This window comes from Hippocampus guttulatus, chromosome 21 (genome assembly GCF_054856545.1).
Source record: "Hippocampus guttulatus isolate MCC_2025c chromosome 21, RoL_Hgut_1.0, whole genome shotgun sequence".
In the NCBI taxonomy this organism is placed as follows: domain Eukaryota; kingdom Metazoa; phylum Chordata; class Actinopteri; order Syngnathiformes; family Syngnathidae; genus Hippocampus; species Hippocampus guttulatus.
This window is the reverse complement of record NC_141281.1, coordinates 5,682,777-5,709,407: the sequence shown is the minus strand read 5'-3', so window position 1 is coordinate 5,709,407 and position 26,631 is coordinate 5,682,777. Positions and strand designations below refer to the sequence as shown.

At 43.4% G+C, this 26,631-nt stretch overlaps 1 protein-coding gene and 1 long non-coding RNA gene across 2 annotated transcripts; one reads left to right on the top strand and one right to left on the bottom strand.

The window, feature by feature from the left end:
* Nucleotides 1-21,379, top strand: LOC147186844 (uncharacterized). Its single transcript, XR_015099021.1, has 4 exons — nt 1-109; nt 585-679; nt 18,348-18,415; nt 21,191-21,379. It is a non-coding gene; the product is annotated as an uncharacterized LOC147186844 (long non-coding RNA).
* Nucleotides 18,417-24,951, bottom strand: klf6a (Kruppel like factor 6a). The gene is made up of 4 exons (XM_086102168.1): nt 24,605-24,951; nt 22,474-23,059; nt 21,643-21,766; nt 18,417-20,974 (listed from the first exon to the last, which is right to left on the bottom strand). The coding sequence occupies exons 1-4, from the start codon at nt 24,704-24,706 to the stop codon at nt 20,923-20,925; spliced, it is 864 nt and encodes a 287-aa protein (XP_085958294.1). The 5' UTR covers nt 24,707-24,951; the 3' UTR covers nt 18,417-20,922.
* Between the last annotated feature and the right edge of the window lie 1,680 nt (nt 24,952-26,631).

Here is a 26,631-nt window from a genome sequence, read left to right as displayed (position 1 = left end):
GTATTCCTCCCCCGTCTTTGAAAATGCTGTTATTTTCTAATAGACTGATAGAAATAATGTTGTGTCAGGAATAAGGATCCCCGCCCCCCTTTCTACCACCAACTGAACTGTAAGCATGTTTCTCATTCACATTGATTGCTGAATGGGCTGTTTGCTCTTCTCTGATATGCATGCTTGTAGGGATTCAGTGGGTGAATCAAGTCACGATGGAGCCCCTACCTGTCAGATTTAATTCTTCAGACTGGAGTGCCATTTAGCTTGAAAGGGTGAGGAGTTTGTAAAAGAAATTGGGTCAAATCCCTCCTGGAATATTCGAGAGACAGCCTTTCCCATCTGTGCGACATCTCAAAAACGCATCAGCGCACAGGCAACTCGGAGGACAGCGATTATTGACTCGTAATAGCAGATCTAACGGTAGTACTTGCACCAAAGGATGGGGGGGGGGGGGGGGGGAGAAAAAATAAATAAAAAGAAATAGCATTGCAGAACCACAACAGAATCATTATCAAAGTGGCTGACATCCAGCTTGCCATCTTCGGGGATCAATTTCATCAAAGCGTAATGTATCTCTTTTATTCTCCTAGTGAGAAGCAGAGTTGGTGATCTCAAGGCGTGGAGAGACTTTGAAGTGCAAAAGAGTCAGAGATGGAAGATTCGGAACGCCGCTTTCTCTCCCTCGGTGAGACGACGACCTCCGGTGAGCAGAGCCAACCTGAACAAATTGAAAAGAAGTTTGAGCGTGGCGCGCCACAGTTCGCTGTACGTCGTGGAAAGTAAACCTTGTGGAAATACCTGTCAGGATCAATTTGAATGCCAAAGGGTTGCAAATTATTTTTTAATTGCGCTCCCCTGGCCAAACTCTCTGACGTTTATAAAACCTACAAGGTCGGACACATTGCTTTACCACAACCATAGTGAAAGTACTGAATGAATCCAATCAAGTCGTAACCGTCACCAGAGAATGTTAACGTTAAAAGCAATGACGAAATTAAAAGTCTCTCAAGGTGTAAAAAAAATATATATGCATGTTAAGAAACCAACATTTTTGGTTCATATTCCAGATTAACAGATCAGACAGATCAGATTAAAAAAAAAATTGGTATTTTCCATCAGGCTACACCATTCTTTATCCAAGCAAACACTGTTGTTCCATTATAGGATATAAAAGTGAGATTAACTTTTTTTGTAGGGTGATGAACACAGTTTGCGCTGTTTTTGTTTTGAGTTGTTTTCCTAACCCCCTCAAAATTTAGCTCCACACATGCATGAGTACTCTCTGAAGACGACCCACTGAATGACACGAATCGAGCCGAGTTGCGCTTTTCCAGAGCAGGAGAGTAGAACTGATTTGCATAATAACTTTTGTTTGTAACCCATGCCCTCTTGAAGGTACATAAATGTCAGCCGACGTGTTTTGTTTCATTGGCTAGTCATCACCTCGTCAGACTTGTATTTGTTGGATCTCGTCGACATATTCATCAGTTTATTATGCAGACAGACGCAGCAGTGGTGCGCTAAAAATAAAACCGCGTGGCTTATTCAGGTTCAAATCGACGTCTGCCAGTCGCATGGGAACGCGCCTTCACAAAGGGCGGCACAACAAATATTGCATATGGAGAGAATGTGGGAACAAAAGGCAGAGATTGTGTCACTCTGCGGCGCTTCGTGCCACCCGATGTACCGCAGGACGTTGGAACAAAAGCTGTTTGGGAGTTGGTGTGTGTAGTCGTTTGAGGACAGTTTGCTGAACCTTGAATGAGAATGATGGACTTGAGGGGGGAGAGCTGGGCGGAGTGGAGCGGGGCTCCGGTTATGATTGTAAACAACTCTCTTGGGGGCCACGTTCACACAAAAGAATTACTAGACTGTTAAGGAGGCCTAACAAACGTGACCTCTCCTCTTTGATTTTGCCGAAACTGTGACGCTTCATCGTTGTTTTCATTCATCCTACAGTTGAAAGACTTAAAATGGAATGACTAAGGGAATTGGGAAAACACAGTTCTCATATTTTGTTGACCAATACGAGAGGTGCAAACTATTAGAGCGTGTAAAAACGATCGACTTTTCAAGGTGAAGTCTGCGACGTTAAGGCTGAGAGCAATATTGGAATGGAGCTTTTGCCGTCCCTACACCCCTCACGAATGCGCATGTGACATGCAGCTGGACAAACAACGTGCGCAGTTAGCCAAGGCTGCTAGCTTAATGCTAACAAATAAGAAGAGTTTGCGGGAATTGTAAACTTTATGCTTATGCTGCATCTCTTGCAGTAGAACTCGGTGCTAATCATTGTGGTACATTAAAAAAACAACAAAAAAAAGACATTAAAATGATTGGTTAAAAATCCGCACTTCAGCAAGGATGTGGATGATAAACTGCGAGATGGGGGGGGGGGGGGTCCCTGGATTCACTTTTAATAAATCACATTGCAACACTCTAGAAGGTGGACAGTTCCCCGAGCATAATTGGCGGTAATTGTAAACTGCAGTATAATTTCACTCATAAAATATCTTATGCGTCCCTAATTTAGTGGCCGGTGCGTGGCGCTGACAGAGCTGGCGGCAGTGCTGGAAAAACACGTTTCAACAAAGGGCCGACAGCTCGTTCTCTGCACCATGTGCAGTATTTACACAGGTCTTGCTTTTATTCTATTGTTCCTGTCCTAAACACACCTGCAATTCCTTCCTTCCTGCACCAAGTTTCCCACAAATCCAATCGGACGAACTGAAAGGGAGAATCGCAGTGATGTAATTATTTCTCCAGGTTCCCAGGATACACTGAAAAGAAAACAGAAGGGGGAAGGGGGCGTGATTCAGGACCATGGCTGAAAAGGAAAGCCAGTTTCGGTTCTTTTTAAAAGGCAACCAGGGTGTAAAGCGATTCCGGATTATCCTGATACATGATTTAATGGCACATTCTCCAGTGGTTCAGCCCCCCCGAGCAGTCAGCAGGATGTGTGCTTGTCGGCTTGTCTAACGCAACAAGCGTATACGTTTTTCCACTGCCGCTTTGAACAATGTATTCATGTTAACGCGGCAGTAACAGCTTGTAGGTTTTTAAATGGTGCATAGAATATGAGTTTTGTAAAATCTCTGTGTTTTTAGCTAAAGATCAAGCGTTTAAAAGCACAAGGTTCCGGCCTGCGACTGGAGTACGGGAAATATCATACAGTATGAACGCTTATTTTCTCAAAAAATATATTCTTATGATTATTTATTGAGTGAGACTGGGAAAAAAAAATTGTGACGCCAACCGTTTATTTTTGAATTTGTTTTTATAACTTTATGTAGGCGCGTCTTAACAACAGTTCTTGGAAAGCTTATAAACGTATTAGCAGTTAAAAGCTATTTTTTTTTTTTTTGGTGGGGGGGTGGAAGTTGTGCTTTAATTATGTTTCCTTTCCTACTTCCGATAGCTTCCTGCAACTTCAACTTTAAATGATTTGTGTTTGTATTTGTCCTTGCGGCCACTGCGGAATGAAACGCTCAGTCGAGGGGATGCAGATGAGTGCTCATTACTTTTAAGTGGTATTCGGTGCTTTTTCAGAAATAACCTTCCTTGACTTTGTTTTCAAGCAAGCTGAAGTGTCTCGGGATTTATCTGTGACTGAAACACAATGGCGTTATGTCACATGATAGGCCATCGGCCGCATGTTTAATGCAGAGACAGAGTTTAGGAAGAAACAGGAAAAGGTGGAGGCTCTTGACATCATCGTGTTTCAGTTGGAGAGTGGAATTCGCTGATACGATTCCGAATTTGATTAAAATTTGGGGAAAGCTTCGGCCGGTAATGATTAGTCATCCAAAGGCTTTAACACATGAGAAATCAGAGAAGTTCCCAAGGTCTAGCAAGAATTTATTTGGTTCAATGTTTAGCTCCCCCTCCCTTTTTTTTTTTCAAAAATAAGGATTTTTCTCATGAGATATCTAAAAAATATATTTACCAAAAGAGTAAGTACTTCGACAAAAGGTTTACAATAATTTTACATAATAGAAAAAATGAGATGAGACACATCAGCAATACAACTCTATTATAACTCCAGCATTTTACCATTTTTATGTTTCGGTATTAATTAAGTTTTACACTTGTATGATCATTAAAAAGGGATGTTTGGACATTTTAATAGCTTGAAAACAAATAGTTGAGTCTTTATGGTGGGTCGCCCAGCATCAAGTGTGAAATGAAACAACCAAGTAAATCTGTTTGTTTTCTGGCAATTTCTGAAAATGTAATAAGCGAGGCGTTCTGCATTTCTCCCTCTCCGTTAATTTACATGATAACCACCTCCCACACTGAGTTTCTCCATCAATGACATGACCAAAAGCAATGTTGGAGCGAGCATCTGTCATATTTAAGACGCGGTTCGGCTCGCCTTGAGCTACATCGAGATTGGCTGGATGCACAGAATTAGCTTTTGATAAACATACTTGATCGCAATTGTGGTTAACTACAAACACAGAAGACTGCAAGACCAAACAATTAGCTCCTGCAAGGTATGTCTCCAATTAAAACGCAACCCAATACAACACACCCCCCAAACAAACTGTCTCGTACCTAATCAAAGCGCTTGGTGCAAATGGGGCTCAAGAGCTCACAAAATCTCAAGCCGCTTGACAAGAAAGTATTTCGTGCTGTGGATTGAAATTTACAATTCATGGTTTAAAAAACGTCATTCACTTCTCAAATAAAGACAGACTTCTTTTTTTTTTTTTTTTATAGATCCAGCAACCATCAGATCGGGATTTTTTTTTTCCCCTTACGGCGTATTACAGTCGTGAGGAATGTGGGTGTAAAACACATCAAACAAACAAATGCAGGAAGTACAGAACGATATTGCGAACATGAAGCGGACTTTCCCCCCTCAAAATCATGGAAAAGGCATTGACTAATTTGAATGTTCGCAAAATAAAAGGATTCCTTTTGTCTTCTGAGGGCTTTTTGTGATTTTGCCCATTAGTGCTTAGTTGACAGAGTCCTGGACTAAGCCGAAGAAGAATGCGAGTACTGTCCCAGCCATGGCACAGTCCCAAAAGAGGAGGGGGTGTGGGACGGCAAATGGGGTGCACAAGAGGGTACACATTCACCCCCAACTCAACATCCTCCCAGCAATTCTGCAAAGTGAATACTGTATGTAATCTTCTCAATGAGCTGAGGAAAACAGTCTGGCATTTTTTTTCTTTTTTAACTTTCCCCACTCGCATCCTCCTCTCGAAGCATTGGTAAATCTTTGTTTCATTCCCCGACAGCTTGTTCACTTACTATGTGTTTGACGTTCATTTGTCACAACTTCAAAACACACTGGCATGGAATAAACAGATGTTAGTCATGAAATATTTATCCGATGAATTGTAACCTGAATTCTTCGCTTGTCTTGTGAGCTTAGCCAACACGTGTGTTATTAATGATGGATGACGATAGATATATTTATATATATTTTCTGTCAGCTCCGTGTTGATTTGTAAAATAGCCGTATGAGTGCTTTTTATTTCCCATTTCGACAAAAGCGTGGAGCCGATGATGAATGATTGGAGGCGGTTTAAAAACAGCAAGCTCAGGTCTCCTTTCACTGGCGCTTCATCTGAAATCCATCTTTATCTGCTCTCCAATGGTGATGACCGGCCATTTAAAGATACGCGGGCTGTCTACTGAGACAGAGCCAGGAGTGTTTGAGCCTGAGCCTGGATCCTTTTCTCTCCCACTGCTTTGACACATAAATAAAAGAGAGTAATCATGCTCTGTGGCCGCCTGAGCAGCATGCTAATTTGGTTTAAAGTGCCCTTTAACCAATGCACCAAATCAAAAGGACAAACATTTGGCACCAACCAATTTGTCGAGAGCTGTCGCCGAACATCACTCGGGCAGTCCCTGGCTGATTTTGTCTTTAGGAATACAAAACCAATCATGACTCATTATGTGAGCTCAATGTGAGAAAGTAGAAAACCTCCGGGCACCAAAATAAAAATAAATCTAGCGTGCTTTGTTGTGATTTGTTTGAAATCGGGCATACGCTTTTTTTCCCCTCCTATTAAGTGGTGAATAAAACAGCAGTGGTGGGAAATTCAGAGGGTGAGATTAATTGGCATGCAAGCAGAGTAAGAGCCCGCAGTCTGCCAATCACAGGACTAGCCAAGCATGACAAGCATAGCCTATCTTCTACTTTTCATTAGGCCACGGATGGGGCCAGCCACAAGCTTTATTCTAAACAGCGTTGATATGGCTGTCTCACTCTCCCAAAGACCTTTACACCCTCAAAACAATACGACAGGATATATACGGGCGCAACCAAACAACGTCAAAAAAAAAAAAAAAAAAGGATGGCTCTTACTTGAAGCGAACAAACGGAGTCCGGCCACGGAAATGAGGAGGACGTGCGGATTCAGGAGACGAAGCGATAGAAACAGTGAGGCCAAGTTCGATATTTGGGGTCCTTGATTTTTGCTGCAGACTGACACGTGTTTGACTTGAAAAAGATGAATATCTCTTGTTTGAACCCAACCAATTGTAAAACACCAACTCTAACATACAGTATAAACACTTCTCAAAAGGAGGTCGCTTCGCCAAGTCAATCAAATTCTTATAAGTTCACAATTTGAAGACTTCCCCTTTGGGATACAATCTGCTAGAATATATAAATCGTATAAGGAAATGATACCAAAAGCTATTAACAGTTGAACTTTGGCAGAGAGCTGTGCTCTACTGAGGGCAAATTTAGTTCATTTTAAAATCCCCAAAATGAAATGCAAGCAAAACTGAGCTCTCCGCTGTCATTATGCAAAGCTAACCTGATAAGTATGATCTGTCACAAAGGAAAAAAAAAAAAAAAACGGTGGCTTACTTATTTACTTAGCTAATAGAACACATTAGTTTAGAGCAATTATTTTCGGATTATGCTGTCATAAGAGAATGCGCAACCTCAGTATGTCTACAGTCCCTTGGTTTGGGAAAAGGTGCGCAGATATTATGAGAGCACTGAATGACACATGCTCTTTATTTCACCGCAGGCAGCTTTCAAATATGCATTCCAGACATCTTGAGGCTGTGTAAATATACGTGACACCATTGGCAGGCAAAAGACGACATACTTAGGCTTCAATGGGGGGGACGGCAGCAGTTCCAAGAATGCGGTGTCTGTTTGCTCAGACCATCTCCAAATGTGATCTGAGAGATCGAATCTCAATGTCCTGATGGCGTTTACCCCTGCGCGCCTTAATATCGGGCGGTTTCCTGTTTCTGTTCCCCATCTATGTTCGGATAACAGCTTCTGGCGAAGCTTCAACCCCTTTTATCCAGATGCCAAGCAGCTGTGATTTAAAATCATCCTGAATTTCAATGACTACCGAGGACAGGTTCCACTCGGGCTCACATTTTGGTAAGTCCCACTTTACCGCACAGTTTGATTGGGCAGTCATTGGCCAGATTTTTCATCGCCATTCATGCAATCAGTGGGCAGTTTAAATGACAATCAGCGTTGTCACTGATTGATCATTGTGGTCTTCATACAAGGATTTCACAGGATCTTAGAAGTCGTTCATGACACGCATCCCATAAACGTGTTTCAGACCGACATATATTGGGGTTCATATAAGTCCTTTAAAATTTCTGTAAAACTAATAGCCCTCTTTGTCTCTGCGATGGAAAGTAAGGAGGTTGGAAAATGTGCCAAAGAGTTGCGTCTTCTCTTGGTGGATACGAATGATCTCAGCTCTGTAGCTCTCAGCATCGGGACTCGGTTTATGGATATCGTCTCTCCACTGAGCAGACACCTCCAGTTCATCATAGGATGCTTTTTCATTGGCTCTTAATGGCCAAGAGGCACATAAAGAGAGAAGAGGGAAGGCAGGGATCTCGTCTCCCCCACTATTCTCCTCGACCCAAGTGTCTCTTCAAAATGACTGAAGAATGCTGAGGGTTTGAATTTAGAGTCCGCGTGCCATGTTGTTTCTAAAGTCCGGATTAAAGCCATCATTATACAGCCAATGGAAAAGCTGATTCTGCCCTCTGTCCAAGAAAGAGCTTAATGCTACAATGGTTTTGTAGCCCCCCACCCCTCCGCAATCTGGACATTGGCAAACGGTTCCTGAAGGCCAATTGGGAGCACAATATTTTGACAGCGGACCACTGCTTAAACGACTAAACCCTCAATTCCTGCCGGATTGTATTTTTCAGTCCAGCATGTGGGGTACGTATTCACAGCCGCTGAGTGTTAATAATGCGCCAAACAATTATGTCACAGTCTTTGGTCTCCCATGTGAGAAAGTTAGCCCTCGCTCCCCTGCTGTGTTACAGTATGCAAATAGGAAACGTCTGAGACCGAGAGCTCATCGAGGAGGGTCAGACAACTGTTTTGCAGCAACATGAATGGCATTTGTAAGGCGTTTGAGCATGTGCGTGCGGGGTAAAAATAGATGTGAATTAGTGCACTATTCCCTGGGAAATGGATTGTGAATCATGGGGGCGGTCTTTTTGTGCACGGCGAAAAACAAGGGAAGTGGGAGTGCTGAGGGGAGTGGCAGCGCTTCAACGCCTGGCGCTACCCACCAGCAGAAGACCCGTTTTCAAGTTTCCATTCGCTCTGTGTGCCCCTACTTTTAACTGTTGAAATGGGGAGGGGGCACACATCTGAACCGATGGATTAATGACTTGCCCCGTATGACATTTTGGATGATTCTATTCTACGCTGGAGTGAAAGGCTCTTTACTGTTTACAAAGCCATAAAGACATGGCTGGACATAATAGACTAGAGAGTGCATGCCAGAACCTCACTTAAGTCCAACAGCATCAGTAACCTTTGACCCTGCCAAGGCTCTTCTGCATGAATGGTCAAAAAATCCCTCCAGACACACTCAAAAAGAAAGTCTTTGCAGATGAGTGGTCGCTGTAATCGCTGACACGTCAACGAACCAGATATTTTCGCTTTCTGTATTTTGGCTTTCGATGCTTTGGCCACTGGCGCGCTGAAAAAAAAACAACTCACAAGGCTCATTCTTGTCTTTGGCACGTTTACCACAGCTGTAGCAATTTGAACGCAAGGTTGGTTGTTGTCATCTTTGACAAGAGTTGTGGTTGAAAGAAGATATGGAATCTTGTCTCCTGAAAATGTAGGTTACCATGACAACATGTTGTACTTGGCTCAGTTTCAGCACCACCGCTCTTTCACATTCCAGAAAGCTGGTTGAAGGGAACCAGAGGGTTTCGGCTGACGCCGCTAAAGTTTTGAAACGACACAATGTAATTCGTACCAGCGACGTATATCTTCACCTCGTGCGTTTGTCAATGCCGACGCTCCACACACCTTCGTTGTAGCAATGAGAAATGAGACGGTGGAAGCGCAGTCAACCCCCGCTGGGTGACAGAAGCTGGAAACATCATCAAAATCTCCGGGGATTCAACTTGTACTCTTTGTTTCCACTTTTTTTTTCCACTGTTAAAAAGCCATAAGCGCACTTGATGAAGAAAACAGCTTGGAGCCAAGATGATTTATGAGCAACAGACAGTTAATAAAAATTGCCTAAACATGTATTATTGATTGTACCCCCCCCCCTCCCCCTCCTTTAGTTCTCATGAATAACCGTCTGTCATAAATTACCAGGTTCATTTACATTGCACCAAGACTGGCTTGTGGGAGATTGTAAAAATTGCGATGGGGTCAAAGCGACCTCCGTGCTCTATAAATTATGCGTCCGGCACATGTTTAATCACATGCCGGTGAACAAACCCTGGCTTGACCTTCTCATAATTAAAATGCAAAGTAACCTGTTGGCTGTCCGTCGCTGTGATTGGACCTGATGTGGCGCAAACAGCCCCAAACCTCGCTCCATGCGGCAGACAACGGCTCGCGGGGTTTTTTTTTTCAAGTTCACTCTAGCAAATCATTTATCTTGATATGGAACCAAAAAAAAAAAAAAAAAAAGGAAAACAAACGTTCACGCTGACCTTTTTGTGAGATTAAAGGCCAAACACGTTTGATCATTTCAATGCGTTTTCACCTGGGCGATTGACTTTCAGCAAAATTTGACCCCAAGTTTTATTTTTTTCTTCCTATTTTATTTTGGAGCCGATTGCTGCTCTAAAAGGCTACATGCTTCCATTAGCCCCCACGGTGATTTCAGGGTCACGAATCCTTATAGTACTCAAAGTTTTTTCACACTAACTATTTTGTGACTCTTCCTCATGACCCGAAAAGAAAGTTGGCAAAACAGCACTATTAGCTTGCCGCATTGGAGTCCAATGTTGAATCCTTCACGACGTAAAAATCCGTAAAAACAGTGCAAGATCAAGATTTTTACTGCATTCACCTCACATAGTGTCACACTGTTTAGCATAAAGATCAAGTCTTCAACACCAGCGGTAACTTCTTCTTTATCTCTTATATGCTCTTCACTTTTTCCATTTGATAATTAATTCGTGTGACCAAAAATTAATTAGGGACTAGTCTAAAGAATGCTGTGGTGCATTGCTAAATGAATTCCTGGAGATGGAGGTAGAGAGAGAGAGAGAGAGAGAGAGAGAGAGAGAGAGAGAGAGAGAGAGAGAGAGAGAGAGAGAGAGAAATTAATATCCAGTGTGAGTGTTAAAGTTCGTTTGTTGCTTCGGGCTTTAATGGGAGATGATGAAGTCAAATGTAAATATCGAACCCGGAAATCCAGCGATTAACCTAACATGGTCACATTAACAACCTTGTGAAGCAAAAGTACACAATCATTTAAGAGAGTCAATTCATCTCCAGATAACGATCATTCCAATGTCTGCCTGTGGTGGGTGATTTCTTTTTTTTTCTATCCATTTCATACCACAGTCGTTTATTTTTTTGTAAAAATAATTTCCAATTATAATAAAAATGGGATTTTACTATTACAGTTATTTACATTTTCTCCCACTTTATTATAAAACAAACTTTAACTCGTAGTTGATTTTAAAGAAACAGCTTAAATGTTACCATCATAAAATACAAGGAACGTCAAAGGTTGAACACACAATTTCACAATGAGAGCTAATGGAAATAAATATAAATAATCTGTTCCAGGTTTAAACGTCCCTCAGCTAGCGATGAAGGCAGTGTTTTAATTTATACTCGCATTTTCATACTTGTAGGATTGTAAATCATTCACGACAGAGTAACGAGTCGCAGACGCGCGTCACCCATCTCACTTGGTAGGATTCCTAATCGTCACACACGTAGCAGGAAATGAACCAATGTTTAAAAAAAGAAAACACAATGAAACTCTAATAATTTAATTGATTTTGAAGCATGTTTAAAAAAAAGCTGTACAATCTGAGTGTTATTCAATTTAAGAGGTTCCGGTGGACTGGCTTGTCTTGTTCATATTTTTGTTGGAAAGTCTGGCAATCTTGATGGACGATAATGTCCCTGATCTGTGAAGAATGAGTAACTCCCCCAACAGGTGATCTTGGCACATCTTTTAAGCACTCATTTTAAATCACTGTAATGACAAAAAAAGAAAGAAAATCATCATTTGAGTTTATTTTTCATGCAAACCGAAATCGGATGCCAGCCTCGAACCATTTCAAACCGTTATGACTCGATTACTTGCTCCAAAGGGAAATAATTCATTGCAAAGTGTACGTTCTGGTGATAATTGTGATGTGGTGTCAAGCAATCGGGAGTTCATAACTTATTGAAGCTGGAATGACAATTAGATGCGGCGCTGTCCGCAGACTCTGACTGTGATTAAATTGGATGTAAATCATGATGTAAATGACTCACCTCCCCAAAACCTTGATGTATACTGCAGACAACAACTAGCATCACTGTAAAGGTCAAGTCTTGCCATTTGGTTTTAAAGGCACGACACCTAGCTGCGATGAATTCTTCATGAGCAATTCATCCGAGAGGACGGCATGTGAATTTAGATGCAGAATAGGTTTCTTCTCCGGGGCTCTTGTCTTGCGGACAATTCTCCGTTGTGCTGCAAGCTGGCTAGGCTAAGCTAACATTTGCTGTCGATGTTCCGCTGCTACACGGACGACGAATTGAGAAACAACTCCAAATCTGGTCATCGCGATTTCGGCTCGACCCGTTTGATCTCCCTCAATGATTTCAAGACATTTTGAGAAAATGACAGCAGGAAGAATAACCGAAGACTGAATTGCCAATCGGTTTTCATGCGGTGTGCGAATGGTTATGATTTTACTTCACTCATGTGTCAAAATTGCGAAATGCTAGGTTATATTTTGAATATGTACCTATTTTTAAAGTCTGTCATGGCATTTTAATAAACGCGGTTCAGAAGAAACCAGAATCACTTTGAAGCTCGAAGCAACCTCGAGCATGATAAGTGGATGCACGTGTAAAACGCTAATTCATTTTCCATTGCCGCGACACAGATGAAGCGAACAGATCAGTTGTTGAAAGAGCAACGCGCAATCCCGTCATCTCAGCTATTCTCAACGTAATTGTGAGCCGAGCACAGCGGAACGCATCACATTGCGGCTGAAAATGATCAGATTGCGCGAAATGAAAAGAAAGGGTTGCATGGGGCTCTCCCTCCATCTGTCCGCACAACAACATATCGTCAGGGGGCGCTTTTCATGGTGATTAATGCAAATGCTCACGAGTAACATACAGGAAAGGAAAGGCAGCTTTCCAAAGTGTCGCAGACCTTCGCTTCAACAAGTGCGGTATGTGTCTCCGCTCACTTGCCTCCACATATAATGGCAGGCGAAATTGAAAATCATAGCAGCTTTAACGCAGTTTGACATCTCGCTTGACTCTTGTAAATGAAATCCCTTCACTTCAGGTTGCGGACGGGCTGTGTGGATTGGAGGGAAAATAATAGGTGGGTCCAAAGTACAGCTTTTGAGAGGGTGGAAACGGCAAATTGCTGTCGATTCCAGAGAAGTCCCGTCACTTTGGCAAAAGGCCAATGGGAGAAATTTCTATCATGGCGGTTCGTGCAGCACATTACGCCATATCATCTCCAATCTCCAGACACCTTGCAAAATTGATGTGACAGGGTGCAGAGCTGCATCTTAATCTCGACGAGCAAGCCATGCAAATGTAAATTTCTCTGCCGCTTCTAATCCATTTTACTCTTTTCAATTACGCCATTTGTTTTCTTAGAGTTAAACTCTTCACATGTCTCCGGAACACAAACGTGAGTTGCACATCAACCGATCATCAGACAGCGGTCGGTGACGGAACAATTTCATTGAATCCGTTGAAACCACAATTTTGAAATGCATCAAAGTGGCTTCATTTGACCATGTCATCATGCGATTCCAGTTCAACTCACATTTAAACTCACTTTTATTTTTTTTAATCATTGTCCAACGATTATAAAATGACCTTTGTCGCCAAAGTGGGCAAAGATATATTTTGTTGGCACGCAAGCGGACAGAGCAGTGAAATTCACTCTGCTTTTATCAAGTCACAACCTAAAAGTCGCATCTTTCGTGTTGAGCACCCACTGTTCAACAAGCGAAAAGCATCATCGGCACCTAACGTTGCGGAGGCAGACGTCATCCAAATATAGACCTGCGCCCAGAGCGTGTAAATTGTGACTTCACGGAGAAGTGTTAAAAAAGTGGAGACAACGAACTATGTGAGTTCAAATTTGGCCATATAAACATACCGTGTTCTAAATCCGCCCCGGACAAGTAAACAATATCATCGCAAAAATGTGCTGAAAGTCAAAACAGTACGTGTCAGGTATTTTGAGAACATTTTCAATGGAAAGAGAAAAAAAGCTGTATGGCACGTCATTGTTTTTCTGTCAAACAGGCGTCGGACTAAATAAGTGCTCTAAAATGCCCCGAATTAGCCTCACGGTATATTCCGGATTGACGTTGAGTCTACGTTAATGCGTGCTCTCCGTATTTACACGTGACTATACGTCTGGTGACCTAACATAGAAACAACTCATCCGATACGGTGAAGCGGCATGGTAATCGACGTCGCAGCGCATCTTTAGTTTTAAAAAGCAATCTGAGCTATCGAGCATGCCTGATACTAATGAGCGAGCGAAAGGGCAGAAGGCGGAAGCATCGGGCCACCAGGGAGCACGATAGGGGAATGCGGCTTCACGTCTTCTTGACCCCCACTTGCGGTGTATTTTGGTCCATCCTCCCGAGCACACTGTTACTGTCCGGCGGAGTGACACAAGCCAGGGACACTGAGAGAAGTGAATCGAATTACCACGGCGATGATGACTCTGTCCGAGTTTGACCCGGATTTGTGATCAAATGGACTCGTTTACCTGGAGCTCAGCAAATGCAGTGGGTACGAACCTCATCAGTGTCCTACAGCGCCTCACGCTTCCGTGCTGTTGTCATTTAAGAACACGCTCTTGTCAAATGAGATCATTGTGCTTTCATCTTAACCTTTATTGATTTAAAAATGATCCATATCACCAGATGGTTCCCTTCAGGGCTGCCTACCATTGTTTATTGATTGTCAACAGGATCCGAGCGGTGTGAAGAGCTTATTGTGTTACATGACTTCCAACCATAGTCCAAGTAGATTCTTTTTAAGGATGCTGAGTTCAAGGCAAGGCATAACTCTGTCTGTCTCACGTGAACAAATTTATGCGTTGAAGCCGGCATATAAATATATCTTAAAAGAATAAACAGGAGTGCTGTTATGGAAATGAAGAAAATAAACAACAAATAATCTGAATATATCTAGTACACACACACACACACACACACACACACACACACACACACACACACACACACAGGCTGCCATATGTGCTTTTACAAGCGATCCCTCTTCGCTATATGGAACTTCATCTTAACTGCCGCTTGCTCCTGGCCCGCTGCTCACCCCAGCTAATTAGATGGCGATTAGTGGAAATGTTTCCAGGGACGACGACTTAGCCTCGTGACAAAAACGAAACAATGTCAACGTTTGGTGTAGTCAGTCATTATGCGAAGATCAATTCATAAATATGCGTCTTCGTCGTCATCGCATGCATGGAAACTACAAAAATCACAGGATTATGGAAATTGCGAATGGTCATAAAGATGTGCAAAACTGGCTGAAAAGAAATCGGTGTAACATGCATGCCAGGCGAGGAATTGGCAATTTCACTTTCCAAAGTGCATTTTGAATCCCCTTCATTAAAAGCAAAATGTCATTGTGTATCTTCACAAAGTGGTTCTAGCCGTGCAGTAAACATGCACATTGTTGGAGAGAATATTTTGTTTTCCTGGTGGAACTGCAGAAAAAGTGGAGAACTCAAGTGCAGGGAAGCAGGCTGCATGAATCTCCCCTCACAAAAAAGAAAGAATTTATTTCCAAAACCTTTTTTTTCTTCACCAACAACCAACCTCAATTAGACAAAGTTGTATTCAATTCAATCCCAAATGAACAAAGTCCCCAAATAATAAAGATTCAAAGAAACACAAGGAAACATGACAACACTTGAGAAACATGACTTGCAACGACAACAAACCAGCACAGACTGAACCAAAGCAGGAAACTAAATACCCCCAAAACGGAATGAGACAACAAGGCGCACCTGGACGGCACCTGATTGGCTGGAAGGAGGTGATTGGTTGGCACAAGGAATGTCGCTAACGAGAACAGGTGAGACAAAAAACCATGGGCCTGTTTACATTTAGAAACGTCTTTATGGTCAATAATAGAAAAACAACAGAATAACGTCAAGTCTAATCATACCATAATAAATAAAATACCATAATAAATAAAATGCCAGAAACAAAAATGAGCGCAACGTATGTATGGTCTATTCAGCTAAGGGCTGACAGACTCGAAACCAGTCACTATGAGTCATTTCAGCGCATCGGGACCATTTCTGCCGGCCTTTCCTAAGCGTGCTGTTTGCAACTTTTATGCAGTTGCTTACTTCACCCCGAGTCATGGTCGTACAGGAAAAAAAAAAAAAATCAATCCTCAAATACGACTGCTTTTAACGTCAAACCGTTTCCGAAGATTTGTGTCCTCTTGCATTTGTCTGGGTTACCTCGCCCGTGCATAACAACGCACGGCCTCGCTCCATTTCCAACAAATTCTCTTTCAGAGAATATGATTCATTGTGCACATTAGTTAACACTAATTTCATTTGTGTAATTGAATCTCAGCAGAACCAAATAACGACATCATGCCGATCGGGGAACTGCTGTCGCTCTTCCCGCTCCTTCGTATTCGTGCCGCTATCACGGTCATTTCAACTTCTCCTCATGGAGTATTTTAACAGGCGGGGTGTGAGGTGAATCCCCGTAAGCGCGTGGCTGCGACTCCACCTGTTTTTGGAGGTGTAACTTGGTATTTTCATCGTGTCGGATGAATGTCAGGCAAATCTGCCAGATCCGTTCTAATCATTCCCACATGAGCAAGCCGATGTCACCTCCAAATCTTTCGTGAAGCTTGTGATTCTTTGAGCGGGTCGAGTTTAAGTCTCGTGTTGAAAAGATGCACTTTCAGCTGAGGATTCGCTTGAATGTATCAATGTGGAAAGGCACAAAGAGATTCATTTTTCAGACAATATGGACTCGAGTGCCCGACTGCCTATGGACAAAAATATTGCGAGATTTTATTTTGATTACGTGTGATTCTCTCGAGTTGCTGTGCCGAGTGTTGGTGTCGGTGGCACTTTTTGGGGACAAATTGAAAAGAATACTCAAGTTCTTGTCAGTCTTCTGGAAGGCCTTTCTACAAGATTTCAGAGTGTAAACTTCTTGTCTAGTCATTATTTCACATTCCAAAAAACAATATCCATTCACTAAATGAAAAAGGAAATTTAATCCACTTTTTGGGGTTAATTGCATTACAGTACTGTTTAAAAAATATTCAGCTGCCTGTTGGGTTATATTATGGTCGTGCAAAAGCCCGCATTTCTATTTATTTTCATTTTTTCAAAGTGATTACACTCGTTTGCTTGTTTGTGGATAAAATGGACCGTGAAGGGGTTTGGAAAGGGAAAGGCGGGAGAGCGATGTGGGTGATTACAGAGTGGTGGCGGTGACGACTTGGTGGGCACTTACGGCGTAAAAGAAAGGTTGGTGACCTCTGATTTTGGTTCTCTTCCCCCAATAAGACAAGTCCTAATAGACTCCATTAACAGGAAGCGCTGCAGGGAGGGAGCCCCCCCCCGCACAGGCTTTCACAGTGAAATCGGCATATGTGATGACTTGCAGTCTGGCTGGCTGAATGGACCAGACTCGGAGCCTGATAAGCTCCTCTTCCCTTATTATTTCCCCTCATTTAACTTGCTCGGGGCCTTCATCACAGTCCATTTTCTCATGCGCGTCTGGCTCAGGCGCAGTTAATGCAGTCGCTCGCTCTTGCTACTTGTCTGTTATTTCACAGGTTGGATCACATGGTATTTGTTATTTTAATTCCTCCGCACTTAACGGCGAGAGAGATCGCACACAATTTATTGTGAACGGCATCGATTGAAAACACAACGACAAAATGATTGAGCAACGCAGGGCAAATCTATCATTTGCGTTTCCATCGAGACCAATTTCTTTTGCGTTAGAAGATAAAGGGAACGTGCTCCGTAGCCATGTCTTGTATTGTGCGGGGGTACCGGAGGTACAGTAGATTTGAAGTTAGCGAATCAAGCGGAGCAGATCAAGGAGCTGCAGCATTCCCGGGCAAAAACAACATTCCTGGGCAAAATCTGTGAGCTGCTTTAAAAAAATCAATTGAACAAAAATGGGCTAATTACCAACTGCTTGCAAACCTCATTTAAAACGCAAAAGGGCTTTTACTGGAAATCAGAGGCGCTAATAAGTTGCCTGCCCATTCGAGGTCATCGGCATAAGCAGGGGAGCATGTTATTTCTCGTTAGTTTACAACTTAAACTCGGCTCTTTGGTTTACCCACTGCTGTTTTGTATCATTATCTGCGTGAAAAGAAAGTCATCATCAAACAAACGTATGAAAGTGGCTCTATAATTAAATGCCATGGGCTGTAAGAACTACAGATAAATTATTTATACTGCTTTGATGAGCATTAGCTTGCTGTAAGGAATGGGGAGCTCATGGAATTTTCAACTAGTCAGCAGCGTTTTGCAGAAAACTTTTCTGGGGGGGGGGGTGTTCATTTGGGTGGGGGGAGGAGGGTCAGTGCATTGGGCGTCCATGTTTGGCAAGCTGCTATTTTCCGACTGTTATTTACAAGTCAGGAAAAGGTGAGGCCCTTGAGTAACTTAAAAAAAATGTAGGAAGGATGTTGCACAATGGAGCACCTGGTCAACATCATGTTTCTAAATGCATTAGGAAAGTCTCACACACACACACACACACACACACACACACACACACACACACACACACACACACACACACACACACACACACACACACACACACACACACACACACCGGAGTTCATCTAATTTTTGTCTGTGTGACCGCAGGGCAAGAAGCGCTGGCGATAAATGTCGGCCAACCGAGGAGACTCAACAAATAAGACGAAGGAAGCAAGGTCAGATAAGAATTTCTTATTATTCCAATAAAAAATACATTCATACAGAAATATAACAATTTTGCAAAACAATTCCAAATAAAAATTTCATAAAGCATAAACATAACAATTTTACAAAAGTTTTTTTTTCCTTTTATACAAAGAGTCAATTGAGAACAAAGCTGTGTGTGTGTGAGAGAGAGTGTGTGTGTGTGTGCATATGTGTGTGCACATGTATATGCGTGTGAGACAGAAGAGCTGGAATAGTGGCAAGAAAGAGATGACGTCGAGAGAAAGCGATGTCAGCAAACAGAGCTGTTTCAAGGCTCAATTACGATTTGAACTGTATCGGCTGCCAGCTATCCCCAATCCATGCTAGTTTCCAAGTTTGTACACGTCCTCATGCACCCGCCCATCCGAAATCTTTATATTGCGGCACAACATCGGATTCCTTTTGGCAAGGTGGCGGCGAATCGTTTCATCCTGCATGAATTGGGGCCTCCGCCTTTGGGCAAATATCCATTGCAACTCAAGATGCAGATCACCCCCCCCCCCCCCCCGGGCCGTTAGTGTTTTGCCTCTCTTTGCTGCTGACAAGCAGCCGTCAATGGTTGATCTGGAGTCCCCTGTCCCTGCATTTTTTTGGGGGCCAAATCGTGCTTTTGGTTTTCATAATACTGTTGCCGCCTTGCTAAAACAACGCTGCCCAGACAGGTCAATATCCAACCTCCGCAGTCAGCAGTCTGTGACAGATTCCATGCCAACAAAGCCTTTAGCAATTCATTCCTGTGAGGCACTACAAGGCGAGGCCTGTCCAACTGCAGCCTGTTAATTACAATAAATCTTTAGCTGTTTCTTCAGTCCCACTTGCAGGCATAAAAGGGACAAGGGGGAAGGGGGAAGGGGGCTTACCGAGAAAAGGATCAACTTAAAAATGATGGGGCTCTTTTTGTACCTTTTGAGCTGTGTTTGATGGACATCAGTACATACTACATAGTAGTTGACATCGTTCATAACGAAAAATAAGTGCTTTAAACATACAGCATTTGAACTATTTACAGAATTGTCGCTAAATTGGGTGCTCAGACTCCAAAACAAAACAAAACAAGTACTTGAATGACCACACTTAAGAAACGAGAGCTCGCCGACACGAAACACAAAGAGAAGACCTTTGTAATTGAGCCTTGATCAAGCTTGTCAAATCACCCATAGAACAAACACGACCTCCCGAGCGGAGCGCACCGCCCACTGCCTCGGGGCCGTCACTTGCATAAGGCACCATTCAGGTCAACAGTGCATTATTAGATAGAAACAAAGTACAAAAAAATTCCAAAAAATTGTCACCCCAAGGCAGAAGATGAATGAGAAGAACGAGCAAGCAGTGGTGAAATGAACACAGGAATGAGGATTTGGTTAAACAAAAAAAGAAGAGGGAATCATCAAGGCTTTATGTACAATATTGTAACAATTTTTTTCAACCGTTTGCATTTTAGCTGCTCTTTAATTGAAACTATTTGCAGTCCTGATTATAGTGGAAACGGGAAATGATCAAACCCTAGAACCATGCAACACCTGTCTATGATACTGACGTTATAGTTATGTTATACCTCTAAGCACACAGCTCATACAATTGGACTACAAAAGGAAGCTTTGTAGCTCGTAAAAAAATAAGAAATCAGGCTACATAACACATTGCACATTTAGTAGCTGCACCAAAAAACACCAAAACAAAAACAAAACAAACAAACAAAAAAACTCATCTCATACAGCGGCCACGGGGGTGAGTTTCGGTCCTGGACCGGAAAGGTGACATGGTTTTCCTCTGGTAGAAAAACCTTCTCTCCCCCAAGGTCTAGGTGCCAGACAGACTGCCACTGGGGAAACCTAAGTGGAATGTTTCCCCAAGAAACCCCACTCAGTCCACAGCAACGTTGGTGCCAGCCCCCTCGGCCCATCCAACGAGCCATCCATCTTGGCTTCTTTCCCTCCCCGAAGCCTCCTTTTCTTCCCGGAAGGGGTCAGGCAACCCGTGCCAGTCATTCACAGTACATTCGTGCTCACCTCAGACAGTTTTTGCAAAGTACCAGTGTATCAGCTGTCCGATGGGGAGATGTCTCCAAAACATCATGCACCATACAAACAAAATCATTCATTCTTTTCTTGTCTTTTTTTTTTTTTTGTTGTTTTCTTTTTTTTTTTTTCTTCCTGACCACTTGAATCAAAAATTGCTCTCAGCATTTTTCTCCCTAACATTGATGATTTTGTCCGCTTGTTGCAACCTTCTGGGCGCCCCTCCTCTGAAGAGAGGACCCGGAGGCACTGGGTTTCAGTATGGTGCAAAACAGCATGCTTTGGCTGGAACACACTCCCACCATTCTGCTCTCTGGCATAAGTTCAACCAAGAGACTGGTAGGGAGACTGATTTCTTTTTCTCCCCCCCCCCCCCCACCCCATTAAAAAAAAAAACCCACAAAAACAAAAAATTGTTGCCCTCCGCTGTGTTGCTTGGTTTGGTGCTCACCCCGGCTTCAAATGTGCCTCTTCATGTGAAGAGCCAGATGGTCAGACCTGGAGAAACATCTGGGGAACGGGAAGGAGGGAGGGAGGAGAAAAAAAAAAGTCAATCGTGGAGCAGAAGCTGGAAGATGAGGCATGTGTTTTCAAGGACGACTCAATGGGAGATTTTTGCAGACGGTCCATTACTTTTTATTATTTATTAGAAATATCCCTTGCTTGGCAGTCGGAATTTGTCTCAGAAAGTGTTTTTCCAAATCAAACAATTCCCTTTCTTGACAGAATCCGAACCTGCCTAAAAGACAACAACGTCTACCTCGACGCTTACCGGTGCGCCAGTCATGACGTAGGAGTCCCCACTCTCCTTTTATTTGCTATCGTCGTCATTATGTCTTTTCTGTTAATTACCTTCTTCTGTTAAGTTCCATGTTTTGAGCATACTTGGCCAATAAAGATCACTTTGAAGTCATCTTGCTTGTTTTGGCCAGTCAACATAATGCGACTATGTTTCCGGGTGACAGATCTTTTAAGGCATTGGTGTGGGGAGAAAAACAAAGCATAACTTATCTTCAATTACCCGCTCATTGTGTGAAACCATCTCCCCTTGGTTCACTTTGCAGATCTTACTCAGAACAAAAGTTTCCATATAAAGTTCCAATCGACTCGTGAACACGTTTGGCTTACCAGTGTGAAACGTTGCTCTGCTATTGGCCGATAAAATAAGGCAAACTTACCTGTCACAGTGACTGCATTTGAATGGCTTTGCCCCGGTGTGCTTCCTGAAGTGTCTGGTCAACTCGTCGCTTCGTGCAAAACGCCACTCGCAGCCCTCCCATGAACACCTGTACGGCTTCTCACCTGAAACAAGCAGAGATAAACCCCTTTGAAGCCATACGGATATTCGGGGGGGTGGGGTCTTGAACTCTGTTCTTATTTGCATCAAATCAATCATCCCTCGGGCCTGATGAGTCAGTCATGCAGAGTCACCCAAGACAGATTCCACTGAACCCGTTGGATGACTCGCGTGTTTTGTTTTACTCTTATAATGCAACAGTAGGCACGCTGGGAATGCTGCAGGTGATGTAGGGCAGAATGTGCGAGAGCTGGATATACAAAACCAGAAAAACCCATCCATGCAATTTCACGCCTCTAATGTAAAAAAAATAAATAAAATTTTAATCGAAAAGTGACCACTCAAAGCATATCAAACGCGGCGGACCCCGCCACCCGAGCCCATTCTGCCTTTCACATGGCGAAACTGTTATCCGTTTTGAAGTCCTTTTATCTCCCGTGTGCAACCCCTCCCCCTTACTCCTGTTTGCGGCTCTCTCACTGGGCCAGTCCGTCACATTCCACATAGATTAGGTCACCGTTTAGGTATCCAGCCATGCAAGGCGAATGTTGTTGTGCACCAGCTGAGGACATCATGCATAATTGTGTTACACGTCAGATGTACGATACCATTGGGGGTTGGTGGGGGGTTCTGCATGAGAACCATCTTCACTCAATTAAGGCTTCTTACGTCAGAAAATGTTTCGATTTAGCAAGGCAAGTGTACTACTCACCTGTATGAGTGCGCTGGTGTGCTTTTAGGTGGGAGCTCTTTGTGTAAACCTTGCGACATCCGTTGAACTGACACCGGTGTATTCTCCTCCTGCCGTCCGGAGAAACATCCCCGCAGGTGAGTCCTGTCTTTTCCGAACTCTTTGCCACGCCGCCGCTCCTGATTTTGGCTGGCAAGTGCAAGTCGCCGTGCATGCCGACCCAGCCGCTCACGACACCGCCGGGCTCGGAGATGGCCTCCGGCGATGATGGCGGAGTGCTGATCACGGATGGGCTAAAAGGTCCAGAGCCTACCAAGGCAGAGCCGAGTGGGTTGGAGCTAAAGCTGTGCGTGGGCGAGAGCTCCTCGGAACTGTCTGACGCTTCACTGCTGGCATCCGAATTCACACTGTTGGTGTCAAAAATTTGGCTGTCGTGATTGTCCTCCTCCGGGGGTGCAAGGGGCAGCTTGGGGTCGGACTCGGCTTTGGCCTTATCCCCACAGGCCAAGATCAACTTGCTCCAGAGATCCTCCTGGCCATCAAACTTCAGATCAGGAGTGGAGACGTACGGCTCGCTCTGAAGGTAGCGCTCCAGTTCCAAACATGTCTGAAGCAATGACAACAAACCAGACGGTAGAGTGAGAAAACATGAATTTTAACACAACTCCTGCAGAGTGTAGGCTCATTCACGCTGGATTCTACCGGGGTGAGGGATCCTTTTCAATGATGTATGTGCTTACAAGCCCAAACACTGGATGCGGTGGAACATTTGGCTGCAGCAGCAAGTGATCACTGGCAAACTGGCATATGGATTCAGAATCCAGGTATTAGAAATGCCTTTATGTATGATGTCATCAGGTTCTACAAACTAGAGTTGAATTCATACATATTTCAAAGTGTCAACCTGTTTTCGGGTTGTGTATTGTTTCCTCTTAGATTTTGCAGGTACGTGTTGTTGCTGTGATTGTATTTTACATGCATTTATCATAATTGCAGCAGACAGCAGTAGCTTAACCTGTGACTGGCTTGGATACCATTTCCTTTGAATCACCATCTTCCTCACTCGGGAACATATACTGCAGCTCTCAACATTGTCATTTCAGCAGCCCAATGACTCAGTGAGCAAATTTAGATACCTTTTAAGGAAACTACTCAACCCCCTAACCCCCCCCCCCCCCTCTCCCGCCCCAGCATGAGCTATTCAGCTGCTTTTCCTCATGCGTACCTCTGACATGCAATCACATCCTTCCTCACAGTGTCAGCTACACTACACAAGCTCTCCAATTTACTCCAGCGGCCATTAAAGTTGAAAGGCAGGGCCATTCATTAGATGCTGCTCAGAGACAACCACGCTGACTACGTTCATGTCGGATAAATATATCCTCCGCGAAGAAATGTCTTTCTCGCTCTTGTGCAGCCTTAACAGTGTTTCCCAGCTGGCTTCCATGCATGCCAGTCGGGAATTGAAATTTGATCTGCTCCCATCTTGTGCTGCCGATTCCAGTTTAAAGATGACAAACACACAGTAACCATGACATCTGGCACACTCGTCCACATCTCATGCAGTTTTGATTGTGACTATCAGAAACGTCTTCGAGGTGCGATCATGTGGTGGTAGTTTATCGAACTGCACTGCATCAGAATGGCCATAATTGTTTGCTTTATTCAGCCCAAAGAGACGAGCAAAATATCGGAATACTGCAGCGCACACCAAATGCAACTTCAACCGTGTAAATAAACATTTAAAGCTGACAGCGACAATCACAACTCGTTGCCTGGGAGCCATTAATTGGACATGAGTGTATCTATTCAAATGTTGGATTTGTTTGTGACATTCTTGAAATGATAGAAAGCCAGGCAAAGCACCTAAAATGGTCCGCGGCTTTTCGACAGAACCAGTATGAAATGCTGAATGGAGTACGGTGGAGTCGTGGCCACGCACGCAGAAGCGCAGCGCGAGCTACACGCGCACGCGGGTGTTTTGGACTTCCAGCTGTCAGACGTGACACAGTGATCCACTTCGCCCAGAGCTCCACATTCAAGCCATCTAAGCACAAGCAATTGACCGGGCTAAACCTTAAAGCATGCACATGCGAGTGCACGTATGTTATTTCGTGACTAAGCTGAAGATAGAGTGGATTGACATATTCACCTGCTGCCAGTACTCCTCCAGTGACGGTAAGGCGGAGAAATAGCCCGTGTCGTGAACTATTTGAAGTTCTTGAAAGATGCTGCACATGGGTAGAACATCCATTTTCCCGAGCTTCTGTCAAAGTAAGCCTATTTGATTTGCGCGTTAAATGTGTTATGAGGAAGAAAAACAAGCCAAGAGGAAAAGGAGCGAAGAGTGTCCCCTGCTGTAACTCGCATGCGACGCAAACCAAGCAGCGCTTGTTTTCAAGCAGCCTCCTTCCGTTCCCCTCCTTCTTCTCTCGCTCGGCGTTTAAGGTATTTGCAAACACTGCACCGGACTAGATGGAGAGCAACTGGCTCTGCAAACTTCCCTCTTCAAACCTCCAAGCCCGCCCCCCCTCCTTCCTCATGGCTTGATGACGCTGGCTCCGGTTCAGCCAATCGGCAGCGAGCAGCCTCCTGCATGCCAAATGATATCACAACCGACCAATGGCAATGAAGCTCCGCACTCATTAGGCTAACTATCCGCTCTGATTGGTGCGTTTGACTCCAAACGTCTCGTCGTTGATTGGCCAGTTATTTTTAGCCAGTATATAAGAGTCCAACGCGTACCGCCACTTGCCCCAGTCTGTGCGTTGCTAGCTTTATGTTTGACCACAGGCAGCGCATGTGAGCCGAAACTGCTTGAGTTTTTGAAAACATATCATCTGGCTGTTTCTGTGCTCTCAAGTAGCACTGTGACAGCAGCGTTTAAACACTATGAGCTCACCAAAAGTGTGGTGAGGAGTGTGTGTTGACATCGGTCTCGGAAAAAAAAGTTTCAGCATATTCTTGGGACACTGGTTGCTGGAACTGTCTAGTGATTACATAAGCACGTATGTTTTATGAGTTTAAAGGGAAATTAGATTTAGTTCGACTTGCAATGTAATATTCAACCTGGCATGTTTCCATGCAAGAGTTATATTTTGTAATACGTAGTTTATATTAGAAACTTCAAAGTTTTTTTTTACTGCTTTTTATTGCTTTTGTTCACAATTATTCTAATTTCATGTTTTGTTTTGCAGTGAATGATGCATGGACCTAAAATTATGTACATGCTTGAAGGGATAAACAGTATATATATATATATACACAGAAGTTACAATTTATTTGTGACGCAAATTAGGACGTCTTCTCATAGGCATGCCTATTCTAGATACAGTACAGTATATCAATTCCAAACACATTTTACATGAAGGTTGGAGTAGTATAATCTTCCCTAAGATTTCAATCTCAGGGAGTCTACAGTATAGTGATTCAACGGTGAGGCCATGCACTTCTCAGCATGCTTTGCAGAGCTCTTTGTAAATATTTGAAAATGGTTGTTGCACTATGATTGCTTTGTTGTGAGTGTGCTTATGATGACAGATAGACAAAGGGACAAAGGAACATATCGGATGAAAGGATGAACTAACTTGATAAACTTGAATGCTGGCTCAAGTGAGGAGTCGGTGTGTGTAGTGACTGGGCCTGAGTTACGGCCGATGGTAGCTTTTGAATGAATGTGCCTCCTTAACGCTCAGGGGAATAAAGAGACTGAAGAGCATCAGCGACTGTGTCATCATTTAATAGCATAAAAACTTTAATTGGAAAACATTGGTGTGACATACAAACTGAGTTACAAGCTTAATCCTGGAATGAACAAAATTCATAAATCAAGTACTGTTCTTGTCTGTGCTTTTTGTCCATTATTTCATCACTTACTTTGGTCCTTCATTTTGTCACTTACTTTGGTCCGTATTTTCTCATAGAGTTGGGCGTGGCCTGGTTCCTTACTTTATTTAAGACGTGGTTCCTCTGTCACTCAAGTCAGAACGTCGAGGAACCTCCCATGCATCCGTGCCCTCTTCCACTGTCAAATTCAGCCATGTTCTTTTTCATTCACTTGTGCCGTTCACTACCTATTGGATGATTTTGGTTTGTGCGTTTGTATAAAAAGACCTTTACTTTGCCACGTCCAAATGTTTGCTTCTTGCATTACAGGTACCTTTGTACTGCACGGTGTGT

What these genes read in the sequence shown, in the direction of transcription:
- klf6a (XM_086102168.1), bottom strand. Translation starts at nt 24,706, where the DNA reads ATGGATGTTCTACCCATGTGCAGCATCTTTCAAGAACTTCAAATAGTT. An exon ending in TGGAGGAGTACTGGCAGCAG is followed by an intron (nt 23,060 to 24,604) that starts GTGAATATGTCA and finishes TCATTGCTTCAG; the next exon opens with ACATGTTTGGAACTGGAGCG. An exon ending in AAATGCAGTCACTGTGACAG is followed by an intron (nt 20,975 to 21,642) that starts GTAAGTTTGCCT and finishes CCCGTTCCCCAG; the next exon opens with ATGTTTCTCCAGGTCTGACC.